Source organism: Erinaceus europaeus, chromosome 10 (genome assembly GCF_950295315.1).
Source record: "Erinaceus europaeus chromosome 10, mEriEur2.1, whole genome shotgun sequence".
Taxonomy (NCBI): domain Eukaryota; kingdom Metazoa; phylum Chordata; class Mammalia; order Eulipotyphla; family Erinaceidae; genus Erinaceus; species Erinaceus europaeus.
This window is the reverse complement of record NC_080171.1, coordinates 116,250,853-116,268,242: the sequence shown is the minus strand read 5'-3', so window position 1 is coordinate 116,268,242 and position 17,390 is coordinate 116,250,853. Positions and strand designations below refer to the sequence as shown.

The window sequence follows — 17,390 nt, the reverse complement described above, 5'->3', positions numbered from 1 at the left end:
CTGTCTCTTCACGCGCCGCCCCACAGGCAGGTGGCTGGACAGACGCCTCAGGACCCCGCGCCGAGGGACTCGAAGGACCCCGCCCGCCTGGGCTTGTTCCACCTGCGTCGCGTGCGGCTCTAGGGACTCGGGCTGAGCCCCTGGGCGCCCGGCGCGTGGCTTCTGCCCGCCGGCCGCCCCCGTTCGTCCGACGCTGAGCCTGGCGCTCCTGCTCGCCCTCGGAGACCATGTTTGTTCCCTGCGGAGAGTCGGGCCCAGACCTCTCGGGTTACACCCTCCTGATGGTGAGTCTTACAATTGTCTCTGTCACTGCTGCCCCGGGCTAGGTACCCCCGTTCTGCTGAAAGCTTCACATTTATCACCCCGGGGAGTCGGGCGGTGGCGCAGCGGGTTAAGCGCACGTGGCGGGAAGCACAAGGACCGGCATAAGGATCCCGGTTCGAGCCCCCGGCTCCCCACCTGCAGGGGAGTCGCTTCACAAGCGGTGAAGCAGGTCTGTGCAGGTGTAAAAAAAAAAAAAAAAGATCACCCCATCCCTTGGGGTGCTGATGCTATTTCCATACCTTTTTGTAAAAAAAAAAAACTTTTAAAAATTTATCTTTATTTATTGGATAGAGACCGCTAGAAATTGAAAGAGAAGGGGGAGCTAGGGAGAGAGACACCTGCAGCCCTGCTTCACCCCTCATGAAGCTTTCCCCCTGCAGGTGGGGACCGGGGGCTTGAACCCAGGTCCTTGCGCACCGTGATGTGAGCGCTTAGCCAAGCGCGGCACCACCCGCCCCCTCCCTTTGTTTTTTAATGCAGAGACAGAGAGAAATTGAGAGTGTGGAGGGAGAGAGACGGACGCCTGCAGTCCTGCTTCACCACTCACAGAACTTCTGCCCTGCAGGTGGGGACGGGGCGCGAACTCGGGTCCTTGGCGCACTGTGATGTGAGCGCCGCCGCCCGGCCCCTCTACTGTCATACCTTCCTTGCTCATTCTCTTCCTCCCTTGGAGAGGGCGAGGGGTAAGAGTCCCTTGTCCACCCTTGTAGTTCCACTTTCTGTCTTCTTCTTCCCTGATTCTTCAAGCTCCTAGATTAACCTCCCCAAACCTGAATTTCTTTTTATTATCTTTATTTATTTATTGGATTGAGACAGTGTCCGAAATTGAGAGGGAATTGGGGAGCTAGGGAGAGGAACAGAGAGACACCTGCAGCTCTGCTGCACCGCTCACAAAGCTTCCCCCCACCCCCCCGCAGGTGGGGACTGGGGGCTTGAACCCGAGTCCTTGCACATTGTAACACCTGAGCTCAACCGGGTGCGCCACCACCTGGCCCCCTGAGCCTCAGTCAACACGTGAGTAAGGTAGGATTATCATGAAGCCTTTGCCTGTCTGGACTGATGTCAGTGTGATTAATAACCAGATGAGAGAGGCCGGGTGGCGGCGCACCTACTTGAGCACACGTTACAGTGCAGAGGACCCAGGTTCGAGTCCCCGCTTTCTCGGGTCTCCACGACCTGGCCCCGCGAGAGCACATGTTTCTGATTCCAGTTTTCCGCCTAAAGTGTGTGTATTGGAGAGAGGGGCGCTTGAGAAGCACAGAGTCAGTGATGAGCTGGAAAGCCATTCCGTTCACTAGTCAGAAAGTTCCTGATAGGATATTAAAAAGCCACTTTTCACCCGCGGATAACACGCGGTTTATGCTCTTACAATAAAGTCAACTATGTTCATTGCTCCAATAAGCATTCTAGAATGTGAAAATACTAGAAAAGGCCTAAGTCCTTGCCCTTAGGAGTTTAAAGTCTATTTGGGAACCATTTTAGTCAGTAAGGCAAGAAAGATTTGAAAATGATAGGAAGACACCCTAAAATGTTTGGGGAGATGTTTGAACCCAAGATCTAAATTTCATAGATGGAATCTAAAAACCTAGAAGGTGGAGATGAGGGGGAAAGTGGTCGAAATGGCCGTAGGTGGTCAAAAAGTATAGACCTAGTGAGTGTAAATGCGGGGCTGGAATAAACATCATGATGATGACTGCTTGCAATAAATAGTGTGTGTATTTTAAAATTAAAGATTGTAAAAGCCCTCACCGGTGTGTTCGTTTGTTTATTTGTTTCTTAACGTAACCCCCTGTGACCAAGGAGATTGAATAAACGTTTAAAGTCCAGACATGACTTAGCAGCATGTGGATTATCAGTTATAACTTGACAGTTAGAGTGGGATGAGAGGGAAGCCACATCACAGCAGACTGAGCAATGGGAGGAGTGTGTATATGTGTGCATATTCACGCAGTAACTCAGGTGATTGCGTTTTCAGCAGCCAGCTAAAGTGAGGTCTTAGCTAAGAGAGCAGGTGGGACCGGTGAGCAGTCATGGAGCACGCGTGTAGATGCTGTTTGGAAGAATCGAATAGCAAGGGGGAGAAATGAATGATATGGGAGAGGGAAGACTGAACTAAAGTAGTGAAACTGTGAGCTAGAGAAAGAGAAGTATAGACGATAACTAGGAGCTTAGGAGATGAAAGCAAGAAGTGTAGAATGATACTGACAGAAATCTGATGAAGGCCAAAAAAGTAACAGCCACGGCAGTGCAAAGGGAGAGAGACACTGGAGATAGAATAAATGAAAAGTCAGTCACGCGTTAGATGCGGTTGGTGAGGGGAAAAGATATTTTCTGGTTTAGGTGAGTATCTGTTTTTTTTTTTTTTTTTTTTAATGAAATACAAAACGTAAAGACAAGCCAGAGGGAGCTGTGCTTTCCTGCTGTCTTTCCTTCTTGCCCTCTTGCACACTGTTTCTGTCTGTTTGAAAAAGTCAAATAATAATAATGGTAATAATAGGCTCAGAAATGAAGAGGCCCCTCTGACACCTTGGTTGCATCTAAGGAAAGATGCTGCTGTAATTGCTATCTCCCAGCTAAAGTTTCATTCTTCTTTAAAAGTGTGTATGTTGGGAGTCGGGTGGTAGCGCAGCGGGTTAAGCACACGTGGCGCAAAGCGCCAAGGACCGGCATAAGGATCCTGGCTCCCCACCTGCAGGGGAGTCGCTTCACAGGCGGTGAAGCAGGTCTGCAGGTGTCTGTCTTTCTCTCCCCCTCTGTCTTCCCCTCCTCTCTACATTTCTCTCTTTCCTAACGATGACATCAATAACAACAACAGTAGTAACTACAACAACCATAAAAAGACAACAAGGGCAACAAAAGGGAAAATAAATAATTTTTTTTTTTTTAAAGTGCATTTGTTAACGATCGAGGAAGAACCAGAGCAGCGCTCTGGCATATATGATGCTGGGTATCAAACACAGAACCTCATGCCCTCTTCAGTGAGGTTCTGGGAGGTGGCTCAGTGGATAAAGTGTTGGACTCTCAAGCATGAGGTTCCTGGCAGAGTGTGGAGTGTCCGCTCCCCCATTAGTAAAGTCTTAAAAAAATAAATAAATGGAAGTAAGTTGCGAGACAGAGGAAGCGACACTGCAACACCAGAGGTCCCCACGTGAATGATACTTCCGTGTGGTGCTGGGGCTGGAGCCCAGGTGAGCGGTGAGCAGTCTCCTTCCAGCCCCCAAAGTGCTGCTAATTTAATGATATGTTGGACTTTATTTACTTATGATTCCAGCCAGCAGTATCTGTTGGGAATGTTGGCCAGCTTGCAATAGACTTGATTATTTCTACACTGAACATGAGCAAGATTGGTTATTTCTATACTGATTGTCTTGTGCCAGTGGTCGGAAACAATCCTTATGCAACTGCAGAAGAAAACTCAACGGAACTCAGTATCAATACTGAAGGTATGCAGGGCTTCAGCCCGTGTGTTATTTAGTCATTTATTTTCCCAGAGCACTGCTCAGCTCTGGCTTATGGTGGTGCGGGGGAGGAGCCTCAGGCATGAGCGTCTCTGCATAACCATTCTGCTGTCTACCCCTTTGCAACCTGTGTTGCAAAGACATGGGGTTTGTTTGTTTTCCTTTTTCTTTTTTTAATTTATTATTGGATAGAGACAGTGAGAAATTGAGGGGGGGATAGAGAGGGAGAAAGAGACATCTGCAGCCCTGCTTTACCACTTGTGAAGCTTCCTCTCTGCAGATGGGGACCAGGGGCTTGAACCTGTGTTGCTTGTTTTTGTTTTGGTTTGGTTCTCATGAGACAAGAGTACTGCTGATTGAACCTCTGACCTGAGACCTCAGGTGTGCAAGTTCTGTGCCATGATAGGCCAAGCTACCTCCCCAGCACAGGGCAGAATTGTTCAAAACTTGGCTCTATAGCACTAGTTCATGGCACTGACTGACTGACTTAGCACCAGCTTTGTGCCCCAGCTATGATGCAGTCATTGTCCAAGTTTCTGGCATCTTGATGTTAGGACTCCTCCCTCCCTCCCTCCCTCCCTCCCTTCCTTCCTTCCTTCCTTCCTTTTTCTCTCTTTCTTTTTTGCCTCCAGGGTTATCACTAGGGCATGGTGCCTGCACTACAAATCCATAATCCATTGCTCTTGGAGGCTATTTTCCATTTTTGTTGCCCTTGTTGTTATTATTGTTGTTAGTGCTGTTGTTGGATAGGACAGAGAGAAATCGAGAGAGGAGGGGGAGAGAAAGACAGACATCTGCAGACCTGTTTCACAAGAAGTGAAGCCACCCCCCTCCTGGGGCTGGAACTGGGATCCTTGCACCTGTCCTTGTGCTTCAAGCTATGTGTGCTTAACCCACCACGCTACCACCACCCCCCAATGTTAGGATTACTTTTTTTTTTAATTTACTTTCCCTTTTGTTGCCCTTGTTTTTTTATTGTTGTAATTGTTGTTTTTGTTAGAATAGGACAGAGAGAAATGGAGAGAGGAGGGGAAGACAGAGGGGGAGAGAAAGACACCTTCAGACCTGCTTCACCACCTATGAAGGGACTCCTCTGCAGGTGGGAGCCAGGGGCTCAAACCGGGATCCTTACGCTGGTCCTTGTGCTTCACGCCACGTGCACTTAACCTACTGCGCTACCGCCCGACTCCCATGTTAAGATTTCTTAACTTGTCTGTTGTACTTATCTTTGTATAGAATTTAACATTTGCATTTTTAACATGAATATTTTTTCCCTTTGTAGCCAGTTGTATATTCTGTTCCTACCAGCATAGATATGCATCACTAAGACTAGGGAAAGTGGAAAAAATAATTTCACTGGACTCAGTTCCATGTGTTTAATGTAAGTCACCCATTCACATTACAAACCTTATAATTATATGATACTGATAAGATGATAGAGATAGGGAGTCAGGCAGTAGCTCAGCGGGTTAAGCGCAGGTGGCACAAGGACTGGCAAAGGATCCCAGTTTGAGCCCCCGGCTCCCCACCTGTCTTTCTCTCCCCTTCTTTGTCTTCCCCTCCTCTCTCCCATTTCTCTCTGTCCTATCCAACAACAACAACATCAATAACAACAATGATAACTACAACAATAAAATAACAAGGGCAACAAAAGAGAATAAATAAATATTTTTTAAACTCTGGAAAAAAAAAATGGTCTTTAAAAAAATTATCTTAATGGGAGTCAGGCAGTAGCACAGTGGGTTAAGCACACGTGGCGCAAAGCCTAAGGACCAGTGTAAGGATCCCAGTTCGAGCCCCCAGCTCTCTACCTGCAGGGGAGTCACATCACAAGCGCTGAAGCAGGTCTGCAGGTGTCTGTCTTTCTCTCCCCCTCTCTGTCTTCCCGTCCTCTCTCCATTTTTCTCTGTCCTATCCAACAACAATAGCTACAACAATAAAACAACAAGGGCAACAAAAGGGAATAAATAAATATTTTTTTTAAAAATTTTTTTTTCCTCCAGGGTTATTGCTGGGCTCGGTACCTGCACCATGAATCCACCGCTCCTGGAGGCCATTTTTCCCCCCTTTTTGTTGCCCTAGTTGTTGCAGCCTCGTTGCGGTTATTATTGCCATTGTTGACATTGCTTTGTTGTTGGATAGGACAGAGAGAAATGGAGAGAGGAGGGGAAGACAGGGAGAGAGGGGAGAGAAAGATAGACACCTGCAGACCTGCTTCACCGCCCGTGAAGCGACTCCCCTGCAGGTGGGGAGCCGGGGCTCGAACCGGGATCCTTAAGCCGGTCCCTGCGCTTTGCGCCACGTGCGCTTAACCCACTTCGCCACCGCCCGACTCCCTAAAAAAATTTTTAGTGATCTTATTTGTCATAGTAGCAGAAATTCCCAGGGCAGTACTTCTCTGGTTTTACAGCTAAGGTCAAGCCCAGGTGATTTTTGATGTTTTCTTTTCCTTCCTTTTAAGAGAGAGAGAAGCAGAGAGAGAACACAGCACCAAAGCTTCATTCAGTGTGGTGAGAACCAGGCTCACATTTGGGTCACGCACATGGCAAAACAGCAACCTATCCAACTGAGCTGTCTAGCAGGCCCAGTTTTTCCTGTTTCCTTACATTTACCTTCTCAGACAGAAATGAATTAAGACTTTTCATAGAGCAAGGCTTATAAATGCATTGTAAGATCACACTAAAATGTACTTTGAACCAAGTGATAATGTTCTATATCTTCTATTAAATATCTTAACTATTAAGGACATTTAGAAACATTTTCTTATAATTCAGTTTAACTATTTTTATCATTAATGACCTCACTTGTATACCTCCTTCATTTTACTATCATACGATTGACTGATTTTTTTAAATCTTTGTAGTATATTCACTGCCTTCAAAGAAGCTAGTGGCTCTTCAATTACGGTCCATTTTCATTAAGGTCAGTATGTTTGTTTTTCTTTTTCTTTCACATTTAACAATGTATAATGTAGACTGCTAAGTATCAGTAAGAATGAACATTGAAGGGCAACAAAAGGGGAAATAAATAAAAATCTTTTTTAAAAAAAGAATTAAAATTCAGAAGCCATTTCTGTTCCTTTTCTACTATGTGTACAGCTCAGGGCCCATTCTATATGGAAAATGTTTTAAATATAATGCCATTATTTAGTTATTCAACTGAAAGAAATTGGAACATAACAGTTTGGTTTTATTTACTTCCAATGCAGGAGAAATTGGTGAAAAAAATAAGCTTACAAGTGTTTTCACTCCATTTGGTTGAATTTCAACCACTGATATCTGCACCTTGGCATGGGGCAGACAGCCTAAGGCTATGCACAGAGCCTTTTACATCTGAGGCACCAAAGTTCCCAGATTCAATCCCCAGCACCATCACATGTCAAAGCAGAGCCGTGCTCTGGTCAAAACAAGACAAATTATCTGTATGTGAAAATATACTCAGGGTCCAGCTTTCCCCCTCTCTTCTACCACTCAAATCCAAACCACTATCATCTCTCACACCCTTGATTCAACAGGTTCTCTCTCCTGTCTCTCTACCTCTCTCATTTCTCTCTTTCTCAGTCAGGTATATATATTAGAACAGGTGAGTTTTCATGCAAACACCAAGCCCGAGCATTAACCACTAGAGGAAAAAAAAATACAAAGTTAAAAAATATATATACAGTCTTATAATCCCCCCAGTACCGCACATGCTTGAGCACAGCAGTACTCCGATGTCTCATTGTCTGCCTTGCTAGTAAAACAAAAACCCTGTTTTAAATAGCAAGCTTTTTAGATGTGTTAGTGTATTAGCACAAGAGGGAGAGAGAAGCAGATTATCACTCTGGCACATGTGATACCTGGGATCAAATCCAGGTCATCATGCTCCCACGTCCAGTGCTCTAGCGTTATACCACCTTCTAGGCCACAGATAAGAAGCTTTCATTGAACACTGACTCTGCACTAGTACCATCCTAAGTAACGTCCACTCAATTCTTTTTTTTTAAATGTTTTTATTATTGGATAGAGACAGCCAGAAATTGAGAGGAGGAGAGGAGAAATACAGGAAGAGAGACAGGCAGACTCCTGCAGCACTGCTTCACCACTCACAAAGCTTTCTCCCTGCAGAGGGAGGGGACCAGGGACTTGAACCCGGGTCCTTGTGCACTATAACGTGCACTCAGCCAGGTGCACCACCACCTGGCCCCTTGTTCCACTTAATTCTCATAGCAATCCTATGAGTCAGTCACTAACATTCTTACGGTACAAATCATAAAGCTGAAACACAGAAAACTTTGAAGTTTGCCTGATACAAGCAGGTAGAGCCAGCAATGATGATAACAGCAACAACAATGGAAAAAAGGTCTCCAGGAGCAGTGGATTCCTAGTGCAGGTACTGAGCCCCAGCAAGAACCCTGGAGGCAAAAAGAAAAAGGTGGGGATGGCCTCTGGGAGGTGTGGGTTCATAGTACCTACCAGCACTGGGCCCTAGCAGTAATCCTGATGGCAATAAAAAATATAATTTTTTTAATTAAAAAAATACTTTGTGGTCCGGGAGGTGGTGCAGTGGTTAAGGCACTAGACTCTCAAGCATGAGGTCCTGAGTTCAATCCCCAGCAGCACATGTACCAGAGTGATGTCTGGTTCTTTCTCTCTCTCCTATCTTTCTCATCAATAAATAAATTTAAAAATCTTTAATAAAAAAAAAAAACTCTAGCACACATCTTTCAAGACAAGGACATTCCCCTTTACAACCAGAATACCTTTGCCATACTGCCACCAAAAAAGTAAAAAACAAAAAATCAGCCTTTAACAGATTATTCCATAATAGCATCCAACACAAAAGAATTTCCCTCGTTCCCACAATGTCCTTCAATTCTGAATCCAGTCAAAATTGAGAAGTATTTGGTTAGAAGATCGTTTTAGTTGGTATCCTTTAGTGTGGAACTGGCTTTCCTCCCCTTTGTGTTCTTCTCATTATTGACTCTCCTGAGGAATTGAGGCCAAGTGCTTCTATTCTGAATTCCCCTGTTTCCTCATGACCAGATTCAGGTCAGAAATTTCTGGCAAGAACATTTCATAAGTGACCTTGGGGTGGTTTTTAAGTTAACAATAGATTGGTTAAGAGGGGGGTGGGAAGTTTTCCTTTGTTAGAATAGGATTTTTTTTTTAATCTAGATTCCTCACAATGTTTTTATTTTTTTAAAATAACATTTATTTATTTACTTTGGATAGAGACAGAAATCGAGCAGGGAGTTGGAGGTAGAGAGGGAAAGACACAGAGAGACACCTGCAGGCCTATTTCACTACTTGTAAAGCTTCCGCTCTGCAGGTAAACCAGGGGGCTTGAACCTGGGTCCTTGTGCACTGTAATGTGTGAGCTCAACCAGGTGCGCCACCAGCTGGCCCCAATTTTTTCTTTTTTTTTTTTCCTTTTGTTGCTCTTGTTTTATTGTTGTAGTTATTATTGCTGTTGTTATTGATGTTGTTGTTGTTGGATAGGACAGAGAGAAATGGAGAGAGGAGGGGAGGAGAGAGAGGGGGAGAGAAAGACAGACACCTGCAGACCTGCTTCACCGCCTGTGAAGCGACTCCCCTGCAGGTGGGGAGCCGGGGGCTCGAACCGGGATCCTTACACAGGTCCCTGCGCTTTGCGCCACGTGCGCTTAACCCACTGCGCCACCGCCTGACTCCCCCAATTTTTTTTTTCTTAATGGTAAAGATAAATAATTTTAACCTAAGTACATTACATATATCATCTAAAGTTAGCAAAGCACTAAATAAAATGCTTTGAAAACACAAAGAGTAACTTTTAGATTTTTGTTTTTCTCTTTCAACATTGTGCACAGTATAAATCAAAGTCATTCTGTGAAAAGTTGCTTTCCTGGGTGAAAAGTAGTAACTGTGCCAAAGTGATCGTCCTTTCAAGCAGTCATTCGTATCACCGCAACGATCTGCAGCTTCGCAGGTATGTGCATCCAGAGGGAAAAAGTTTTATCTCTACTAAAAAGTGGGTTTTTTTTAATTTTTTTTTTTTTACTAACCACTGGAAAACGTAATTTTATTGTCTTCTTAAATATGTAAGATAGTCTTTAAAAAGTTAAAACTTCCTTCCACAGAAGTGTGTGTGTGTGTGTGTTACACAGATTTACACCATAAAACTGAATTCAGGGAGTCAGGCGGTAGCGCAACAGGTTAAGCGCAGGTGGTGCAAAGCGCAAGGACTGGACTAAGGATCCTGGCTTCACAGTTGGTGAAGCAGGTGTCTGTCTTTCTCTCCCCCCTCTGTCTTCCCCTCCTCTCCATTTTTCTCTGTCCTATTCAACAACAATATCAATAGCAACAATACACAAGGACCGCCTTAAGGATCCCAGTTCAAGCCCCCAGCTCCCCACCTGCAGGGGAGTCGCTTCACAGGCGGTGAAGCAGGTCGGCAAGTGTCTGTCTTTCTCTCCCCCTCTTTGTCTCCCCTCCTCTCTCCATTTCTGTCTGTCCTATTCAACAAGAACGACATCAAGAACAACAATAATAACTACAACAATAAAAATAAATATTATTTAAAAACAGCAATAATAACTACAACAATAAAACAAGGGCAACAAAAGGAAATAAATATTTTTTAAAATATTTAAAAAACAAAAAACTGAATTCCATAGAAAAGGCACTACTAATGCTCAGTAATCTGACAAATCTATTTCCGAGATGCTTGTAAGTGACAAATATATTTGAAGTAGGTAAATTGACTTATAAGAGCACAGCATTCCTGTTTAGATTTTTTGTTTTGTTTTTCTTAATTCAGTCTTGTCCCTTCTCCTCATTACTGGGATTTGGAAAGAACGTTAGGAGATAGGAAAGGGTAACTTAAGCTAGTTCAGTTCCTCTAGTTCCTGGGGGTATGTAAGTTGGAACACGGGAAGTCTTTGGTTTTTGAGAGACTGGACTGATTTCTTGTGTTCAACCAGTTGCGTTTACATGTAGTTCAGAAGGATGTTAAAGTGAATTATTTCTTTATTTTATTTTATTTTGTTTTTCTTTTTTATTTTTTTATTTCAAGTAGATAGAGACAGAGAGAGGAGAGGAAGTAGCATCCGCTGCCCCACCATCTGTGAAGCTTTATCCCTGGTGCCGCCATGTTCTCAGGCACTGCAAGGGCCCAAACCTGGGAATTTGCTCTTGTCAAGGCATATGCTCTACTGGGTAAGACACCTTCCTGCCCATACTGAGTTATTTAATATGCAAAAAAAAAGTATCCAAGAGTTAGAAATAGAAACAATTGGGGGAGTCAGGCGGTAGTGCAGCAGGTTAAGCACACGTGGCACAAAGCGCAAGGACCAGGTAAGAATACCGGTTCGAGGCCCCGGCTCCCCACCTGCAGGGGAGTCGCTTCACAGGCGGTGAAGCAGGTCTGCAGGTGTCCATCTTTCTCTCCCCCTCTGTCTTCCCCTCCTCTATCCTGTTCATTTCTCTCTGTCCTATCCAACAACCACGACATCAGTAACAACAACAATAATAACTACAACAATTAAAAAAGGGCAACAAAAGGGAATAAATAGAAACAATTGGATTACATTATCATTTATGCACCTATGAAATCATAATGAAGGGCAGAGGCCATAGCAAAATAGTGATGCAAAAAGACTCTCAATCGTCAGCATCACCCTAAGCTAGAACTGAGCAGTGCTCTGGTAAAAAATAAAATAAAATCATGGATCTGGGCAGTGGTACATTTAATTAAACACATTCATTGCCATGCACAACAACCGGGTATAAGTGAGCCCAATTCGGGGGGCGGGGGGACACTTCACAGGATGCCGGATCCTGTCAAAAGCTCTCTCTGCATCTATTGAAATAATCATTGATTTTTTTTCCATTCTCCTGTTGTTAACGTGTAGTTGCATTAATTAAGTTGACTTATATACGTTGAAGTGTTCTTGCATCACTGGGGTAAGTCTCACTTGGTTTTCCTGATAGACAGTCTTTTTAAAGTCATGTTTACTCCAATTTGCCAAGATTTTGTTTAGGATCTTAGTATCTCTGTTCATTAGGGGTATCAGCCTGTAGTTTTCTTTTTTTGTAATGTCTCTGCTAACTTTTGGTGTCACAGTGGCACTGACTTAATAGAAACGATTATTTCTATTCAAATGTGAAGTCAGAATAGTTGAACACTTTCCTGTTCCCTGATGTGAGTCTATATTGCTACAAATGTCCTTCTTAGTGCTGCTTTTGCTAGTTCCATAGTTGCTGATCCAGAGCGGTGTGTGTGTGTGTGTGTGTGTGTGTGTGTCACTCTTCCAGTAGAATAAAGACACTTGTGTTTTGTCTTTTGTAAGAGAAATACGGCGAATAAGATAATTTTATCAAGGGGGATGGAGAGTTAGCATAATGGTTATGCAAAAGACTTCCATGCCTAAGTCACTAAGGTCCCAGGTTCAATTCCCCAGCACCACCATAAGCCAGAGCTAAGCTTGGTGTCTCTCTCCTTCCTCCTCTCCTGTATCTCTCCTTCACCAAAAATAAATAAAATTTTAAAAGATAATTTTTATTTATTTATTTATTCCCTTTTGTTGCCCTTGTTTTATTGTTGTAATTATTGCTGATGTCATTGTTGTTGGATAGGACAGAGAGAAATGGAGAGAGGAAGGGAAGACAGAGAGGGGGAGAAAGACAGACACCTGCAGACCTGCTTCACCGCCTGTGAAGCGACTCCCCTGCAGGTGGGGAGCCGGGGGCTTGAACCGGGATCCTAGAGCTGGTCCTTGCTTTGCGCCACCTGTGCTTAACCCACTGGGCTATCACCTGACTCCCTAAAAGATCTTTTTGTTAAAAGAACTAGTATTTTAATTAATGCTGTCATTTATGTGGTTTTAGAAAGTTAATTTTATGTGATTGTTCTTAGTACTCCCTTCAGGTACCTAGTCACACCTTCCTTGCAAAACACTGTTCAAAATCAACTAATGAATCTTAACTGGGAAGAAATGGAGAAAAGCCCACGTATTCCTGAAATCAACGATTCCGACACTTGCATCCGTATCCCTGGGGGAGGCATCACAAAAACACTGTATGAAGAAAGGTGAGCGGACTTTCCTACTCGACCCCGCCTTATAGCAAAACTAACTGAAGACAGGGCGATGTGTTAGATCACTTGCCGGGCCTCACAAAATAGAGTTATACAGTAGCTGCTAAATTAGAGTTCTTACATTCAGGAGGAGGACTAGGATTTGACTGAAGGGGACTGGTTCCTGTAAAGGCAGGTTTTATGCCTTGCTATGTACAGCACATTAGGGATCTTATCTCTATGATGTGCGGCCTTTAAATGAGTCTTTTTAAAAATGGTGCGTAGTATTATGTTCAGCGTAGACTTTTTAAAATGTACAATTAAGTAGCTGTAAATACAGTCACAGTATTGTGGGCCTATCACCATCTCCTACTTCCAGAAGTTATCATTCTAAATAGAAAATCTACTTATCAAGTAAAACTCACATTTTATTTCTGTAAACTCAGTAGCAATGTCCTCACTCTTCTGATTTTAGTCATTTAAATCTTCTTTTATTCTTTGTCTTGCTGAATAGTTGTCAATTTTTTTTTTCGAAGAGCCAGCTTTTATATATATATATAGAGAGAGAGGGAGAGAGAGAAAGAAAAGATACCACAGCACCACCCACCACTTAGGAAGCTTCCGTTCTGCATGGTGCTCTGCTGTGGCGGGCAGGGGTTCAAACCTTGTGCTTGCTAAAGTGTGTGCTCTGCTAGATAAGCTGTCTTCTCCCCACCCCCCAAGGGAAGTTATTTCAGTTTGACTTACCTCATGGGGGGGCGGGGACACACACTACACGCCCAGGCCCTGTATTCTACCTGCTAAGTAACCACCCCAACCACAAAGGGTTGGTTTCATGCGGCTTTGGTATAAGGCAAAAACAAAAAAAACTGATCTGTGGTCCAGGAGGTGGTGCAGTGGATAAAGCACTTGACTCTCAAGCATGAGGTCCTGAGTTCAAGCCCCAGCAGCACATGTACCAGAGTGATGTCTGGTTCTGGTTCTTTCTCTCTCTCCTCCTATCTTTTTTATCAATACATAAAATCTTAAAAAAAATTAAACTCCATTCCTAGCTTGGCACAACAGCCCCTAGTCCTATCCCTACAGATAGAACATACTTGGGCAAAATAAAGGTAAATTAAGTCTGCTTGTGATGTAGCATCTTCTTGCTTAAAACCTGGCAGATGACCTTAACTATAAGAAAAGGAGGGGCCGGGTGGTGCCGCACCTGGTTGAGCGCACATGTTACAATGTGCAAGGACCCGGGTTTGAGCCGCCGGGCCCCACCTGCAGGGGGAAAGCTTTGCAAATGGTGAAGCAGTGCTGCAGGTGTCTCTCTGTCTCTCTCCCTCTCTGTCACCCCCCCTTCCTCTTGATTTCTGGCTGTCTCTATCCAATAAATAAAGATTTAAAATTTAAAAAAAAAAGGCATTATCGTTTTATCTGAGTTAGGAAAATACTAAATTATTTTCTTACTTGTTGTAGCTGTTCTAGAGAAATTCCAATGGCAGTGCTGCTGAAATTTGTTTCCGAAGGAGACAATATCCCAGATGCACTAGGTCTCGTTGAGTATCTGAATGAATGGCTCCACATCATCCAGCCACGTGTAAGTTTTACTGCAGCTTAAGCTGCGAGTGTCTCTGCCGGTGTCATCAGCTTGCCTTTTACATACTGTACGGATAGTCCAAATAACTAAAGCCTCTGCTAAATACAGATGTAACTTTATTTTTAATATAATGTCATAGATAGTGCCTTGGCCAGCACTAAGCCTAATTAAAAAAAAAAAAAAAAAAAAAAGATGTTATCAAGAGAAGCAGACCATGACGGTGTTCCACCATACATGAAGCTCTATTTGTTTTTTCCTGTTTTACCAGGAATCATATCCCGGGCTTCACACATGTCAGCTCAACAACTGAGCCACCTCCCCAGCCACTGCACAGATCATTGTTTAAGGCTCAGCTGAACTCCTGAAAAGAAAAGAGAGCAATTGACCAACTTATTGTCTACATTTGTTTGATCACATTCATTTTATTTACTTATTTTAGAGACTGAGAGGAAAGGGGTGGATAGGAAGACATTTGCAGCACTGCTTCACCACTCATGAAGCATTCCACCTGCAGATGGGGACCAGGGGGCTGGACCTGGGGCCTTCCACATTGCAGCATGTACACTATATCAGGTGTGCCAGCACCTGGCTCCAAGACTGGTCTTTAAAAAAGGGAAGGAGCCTCTCCAGTTCTCGACTCCTTGTCTTTGTTATATTGGGTTGCCGGGAAAATCATGATGCTTGTTTGTTTTGCATAGAAAAATGTGTCATGACCTTCCTTCCTTCCTTCCTTCCTTGCCTCCAGGGTTATCACTGGGGCTCAGTGCCTGCACTATGAATCCACTGCTCCTGGTAGCCATTTTCCCCCTTATTTTATTGGATAGGACAGAAAGAAATTGAGAGGGGTGGGGGAGAGGGAGAGAAACCTACAGACCTTCTTCACCACTTGTGAAGTGTCCCCCCTACAGGTGGGGAGCAGGGGGCTTGAACCAGGATCCTGGCACTTCATACTATGTACACTTAGCCCGGTGTGCCTGCCCACCCCTGTCATAACTTTCCCAACAAACCAATATTAATTGTATCTGTCAGTTTCTTAGAAAAGTAAACAAGTTTTCTTTGGAATTCAGGATTTTCTAAGAAAGCAATTAAGATTTTATTCATTTACAAGGGAAAGACGACCAGAGCATCACTCTGGCATATGAGGTGTCAGGGATTAAACTCAGGACTTCATGCACACATGGCTTGAAGCACAAGGACCAAAGTAAGAATCCCGGTTCGAGCTCCCTAGCTCCCCACCTGCAGGGGGGTCACTTCACAGGCAGTGAGGCAGGTCTGCAGGTGTCTGTCTTTCTCTCCTCCTCTCTGTCTTCCCCTCCTCTCAATTTCTCTGTCCTATCCAACAATAATAACAATAATAATAGCAACAAGGGCAACAAAAATGGGGAAAATGGCCTCCAGGAGCAGTGGATTCGTAGTGCAGGCTCCGAGCAATAACCCTGGAGGCAAAGAAAAAAGACACTAGTTTTTACTGTTGACTGCAAACCACTAATAAAATAACTTAATTATGAAATTAAAAAGTTAAAGTATTTTGTTTTTCCTTTACAGAGCGCCGACCCCACCACATCTGCCTTGCCCTGGAAAATGCCAAGTTCTTGGAAATTACTCTTCGGCAGCGGTCTCCCACCTGCACTGTTTTGACCCATTTTGTCTGCAACCAACAACACAACTATAAAACTTTCTGTCTAAAATGTTGTATTATCTGAGAATGTGTTAAGGAAAAAATCTCGGGTCTAGGTTGGAACCCCAGCACCATCTGGGAGCTTATGTAGTACCAAAGGAAACTGCAATGCTTGCCGCCTCTGTGTGAATGAACACATGTCCTGGAGCGTGCCAATAGGTGACACAGGCAGACGGGGCGCCGGGCTCTTCAAGCCCAAGAGCCCGAGTTCACACCCCCCATATTGCAAAGGCCAGAGTAACGCTCTGGTTAGCTCTCTGCCTCTCTTTTTTTCATTAATAAATGGATAAATAAACATTTTAAAAGAAAGACAAGAAAAAAAAATGCCCTGTAGCTGTTAATTGGACCTGAGCAAATTTATGGCCCTGGTTGACAGGTGAAGGGAAGAAAGTCAGTCTTTCATTTTTCCTAGAAAATCTCAAAAGAAAAACAGATTAGCAAAATGGGCTTTGTTAGTGGAAAATGAGTGGCTTTTGCCATGCTTTTTCATAACATGTAGCAAATGTAAAATCTCTATAATAAAATATTTCCACATACTTACTATCCTACAGTTTTAGAAGACCAAAAGCCAAAAATAGACGGCACCAGGTGAAAAGCCAAAGGTTTGACAGGGCTGTGTTTCCTCTGGGGTCTCTTGGGGGCAGGAGATCAGGTCTTTGTCCTTTTTCAGCTTCTAGAAATGGCCAGTCTTTGACACACAACCTGTTCCTAGACCTTCAAGCCAGCAGAACAGCATCTTGAAATCTCTCTCCCATGTATATGCATCTTCTGCTTACATGGCGCCCAGCACAGTAATTTCATATAAACGAAGCAGTAAAAAGGGGTCTTCCTCTTGAGTACCTACAGCATGTCGGCCATCTTTACACATGCTGTTGGGCATCCTCCTTTTGTGTTCTTGTCATCCATACTTTGTTCATACTAGTCCAGAAGTTACTGTTTTTTTTTTACCAGAGCACTGCACTGCTCAGCTCTGGTTTATGGTGGTGCAGGGAGTTGAACCTGGGACTTAGGAGCCTCAGGCATGAGGATCTCTTTGTATAACCATTATGCTATCTAGCCCTCCCCCTAATTATTTTGTCATATATAGTATATAAAAAGCAATTTTATTATTTTTTTTTTAAGTATATTAACTTTTTTTTCTTTATTGGGGGATTATATTTATTTTCCCTTTTGTTGCCTTTGTTTTTTTATTGTTGTAGCTATTGTTGTTATTGATGTCATCATTATTAAATAGGACAGAGAAATGGAGAGAGGAGGGGAAGACAGAGGGGGGGAGAGAAAGACAGACACCTGCAGACCTGCTTCACCGCCT

At 43.7% G+C, this 17,390-nt stretch overlaps 1 protein-coding gene across 1 annotated transcript; it reads left to right on the top strand.

Moving 5' to 3' along the window:
* The first annotated feature begins 15 nt into the window (after positions 1–15).
* PSMG2 (proteasome assembly chaperone 2) lies at positions 16–16,614 on the top strand. Its single transcript, XM_007517178.3, has 7 exons — positions 16–284; positions 3,596–3,767; positions 6,646–6,704; positions 9,610–9,728; positions 12,657–12,830; positions 14,280–14,400; positions 15,946–16,614. The coding sequence occupies exons 1-7, from the start codon at positions 228–230 to the stop codon at positions 16,036–16,038; spliced, it is 795 nt and encodes a 264-aa protein (XP_007517240.1). The 5' UTR covers positions 16–227; the 3' UTR covers positions 16,039–16,614.
* Positions 16,615–17,390: the final 776 nt, after the last annotated feature.

Bases quoted from the DNA above. Each gene is read 5' to 3' on its own strand.
- PSMG2 (XM_007517178.3), top strand. From the start codon at position 228: ATGTTTGTTCCCTGCGGAGAGTCGGGCCCAGACCTCTCGGGTTACACC. The intron at 285-3,595 runs GTGAGTCTTACA...TTATGATTCCAG, and splicing joins CGGGTTACACCCTCCTGATG to CCAGCAGTATCTGTTGGGAA. The intron at 14,401-15,945 runs GTAAGTTTTACT...TTTCCTTTACAG, and splicing joins TCCACATCATCCAGCCACGT to AGCGCCGACCCCACCACATC.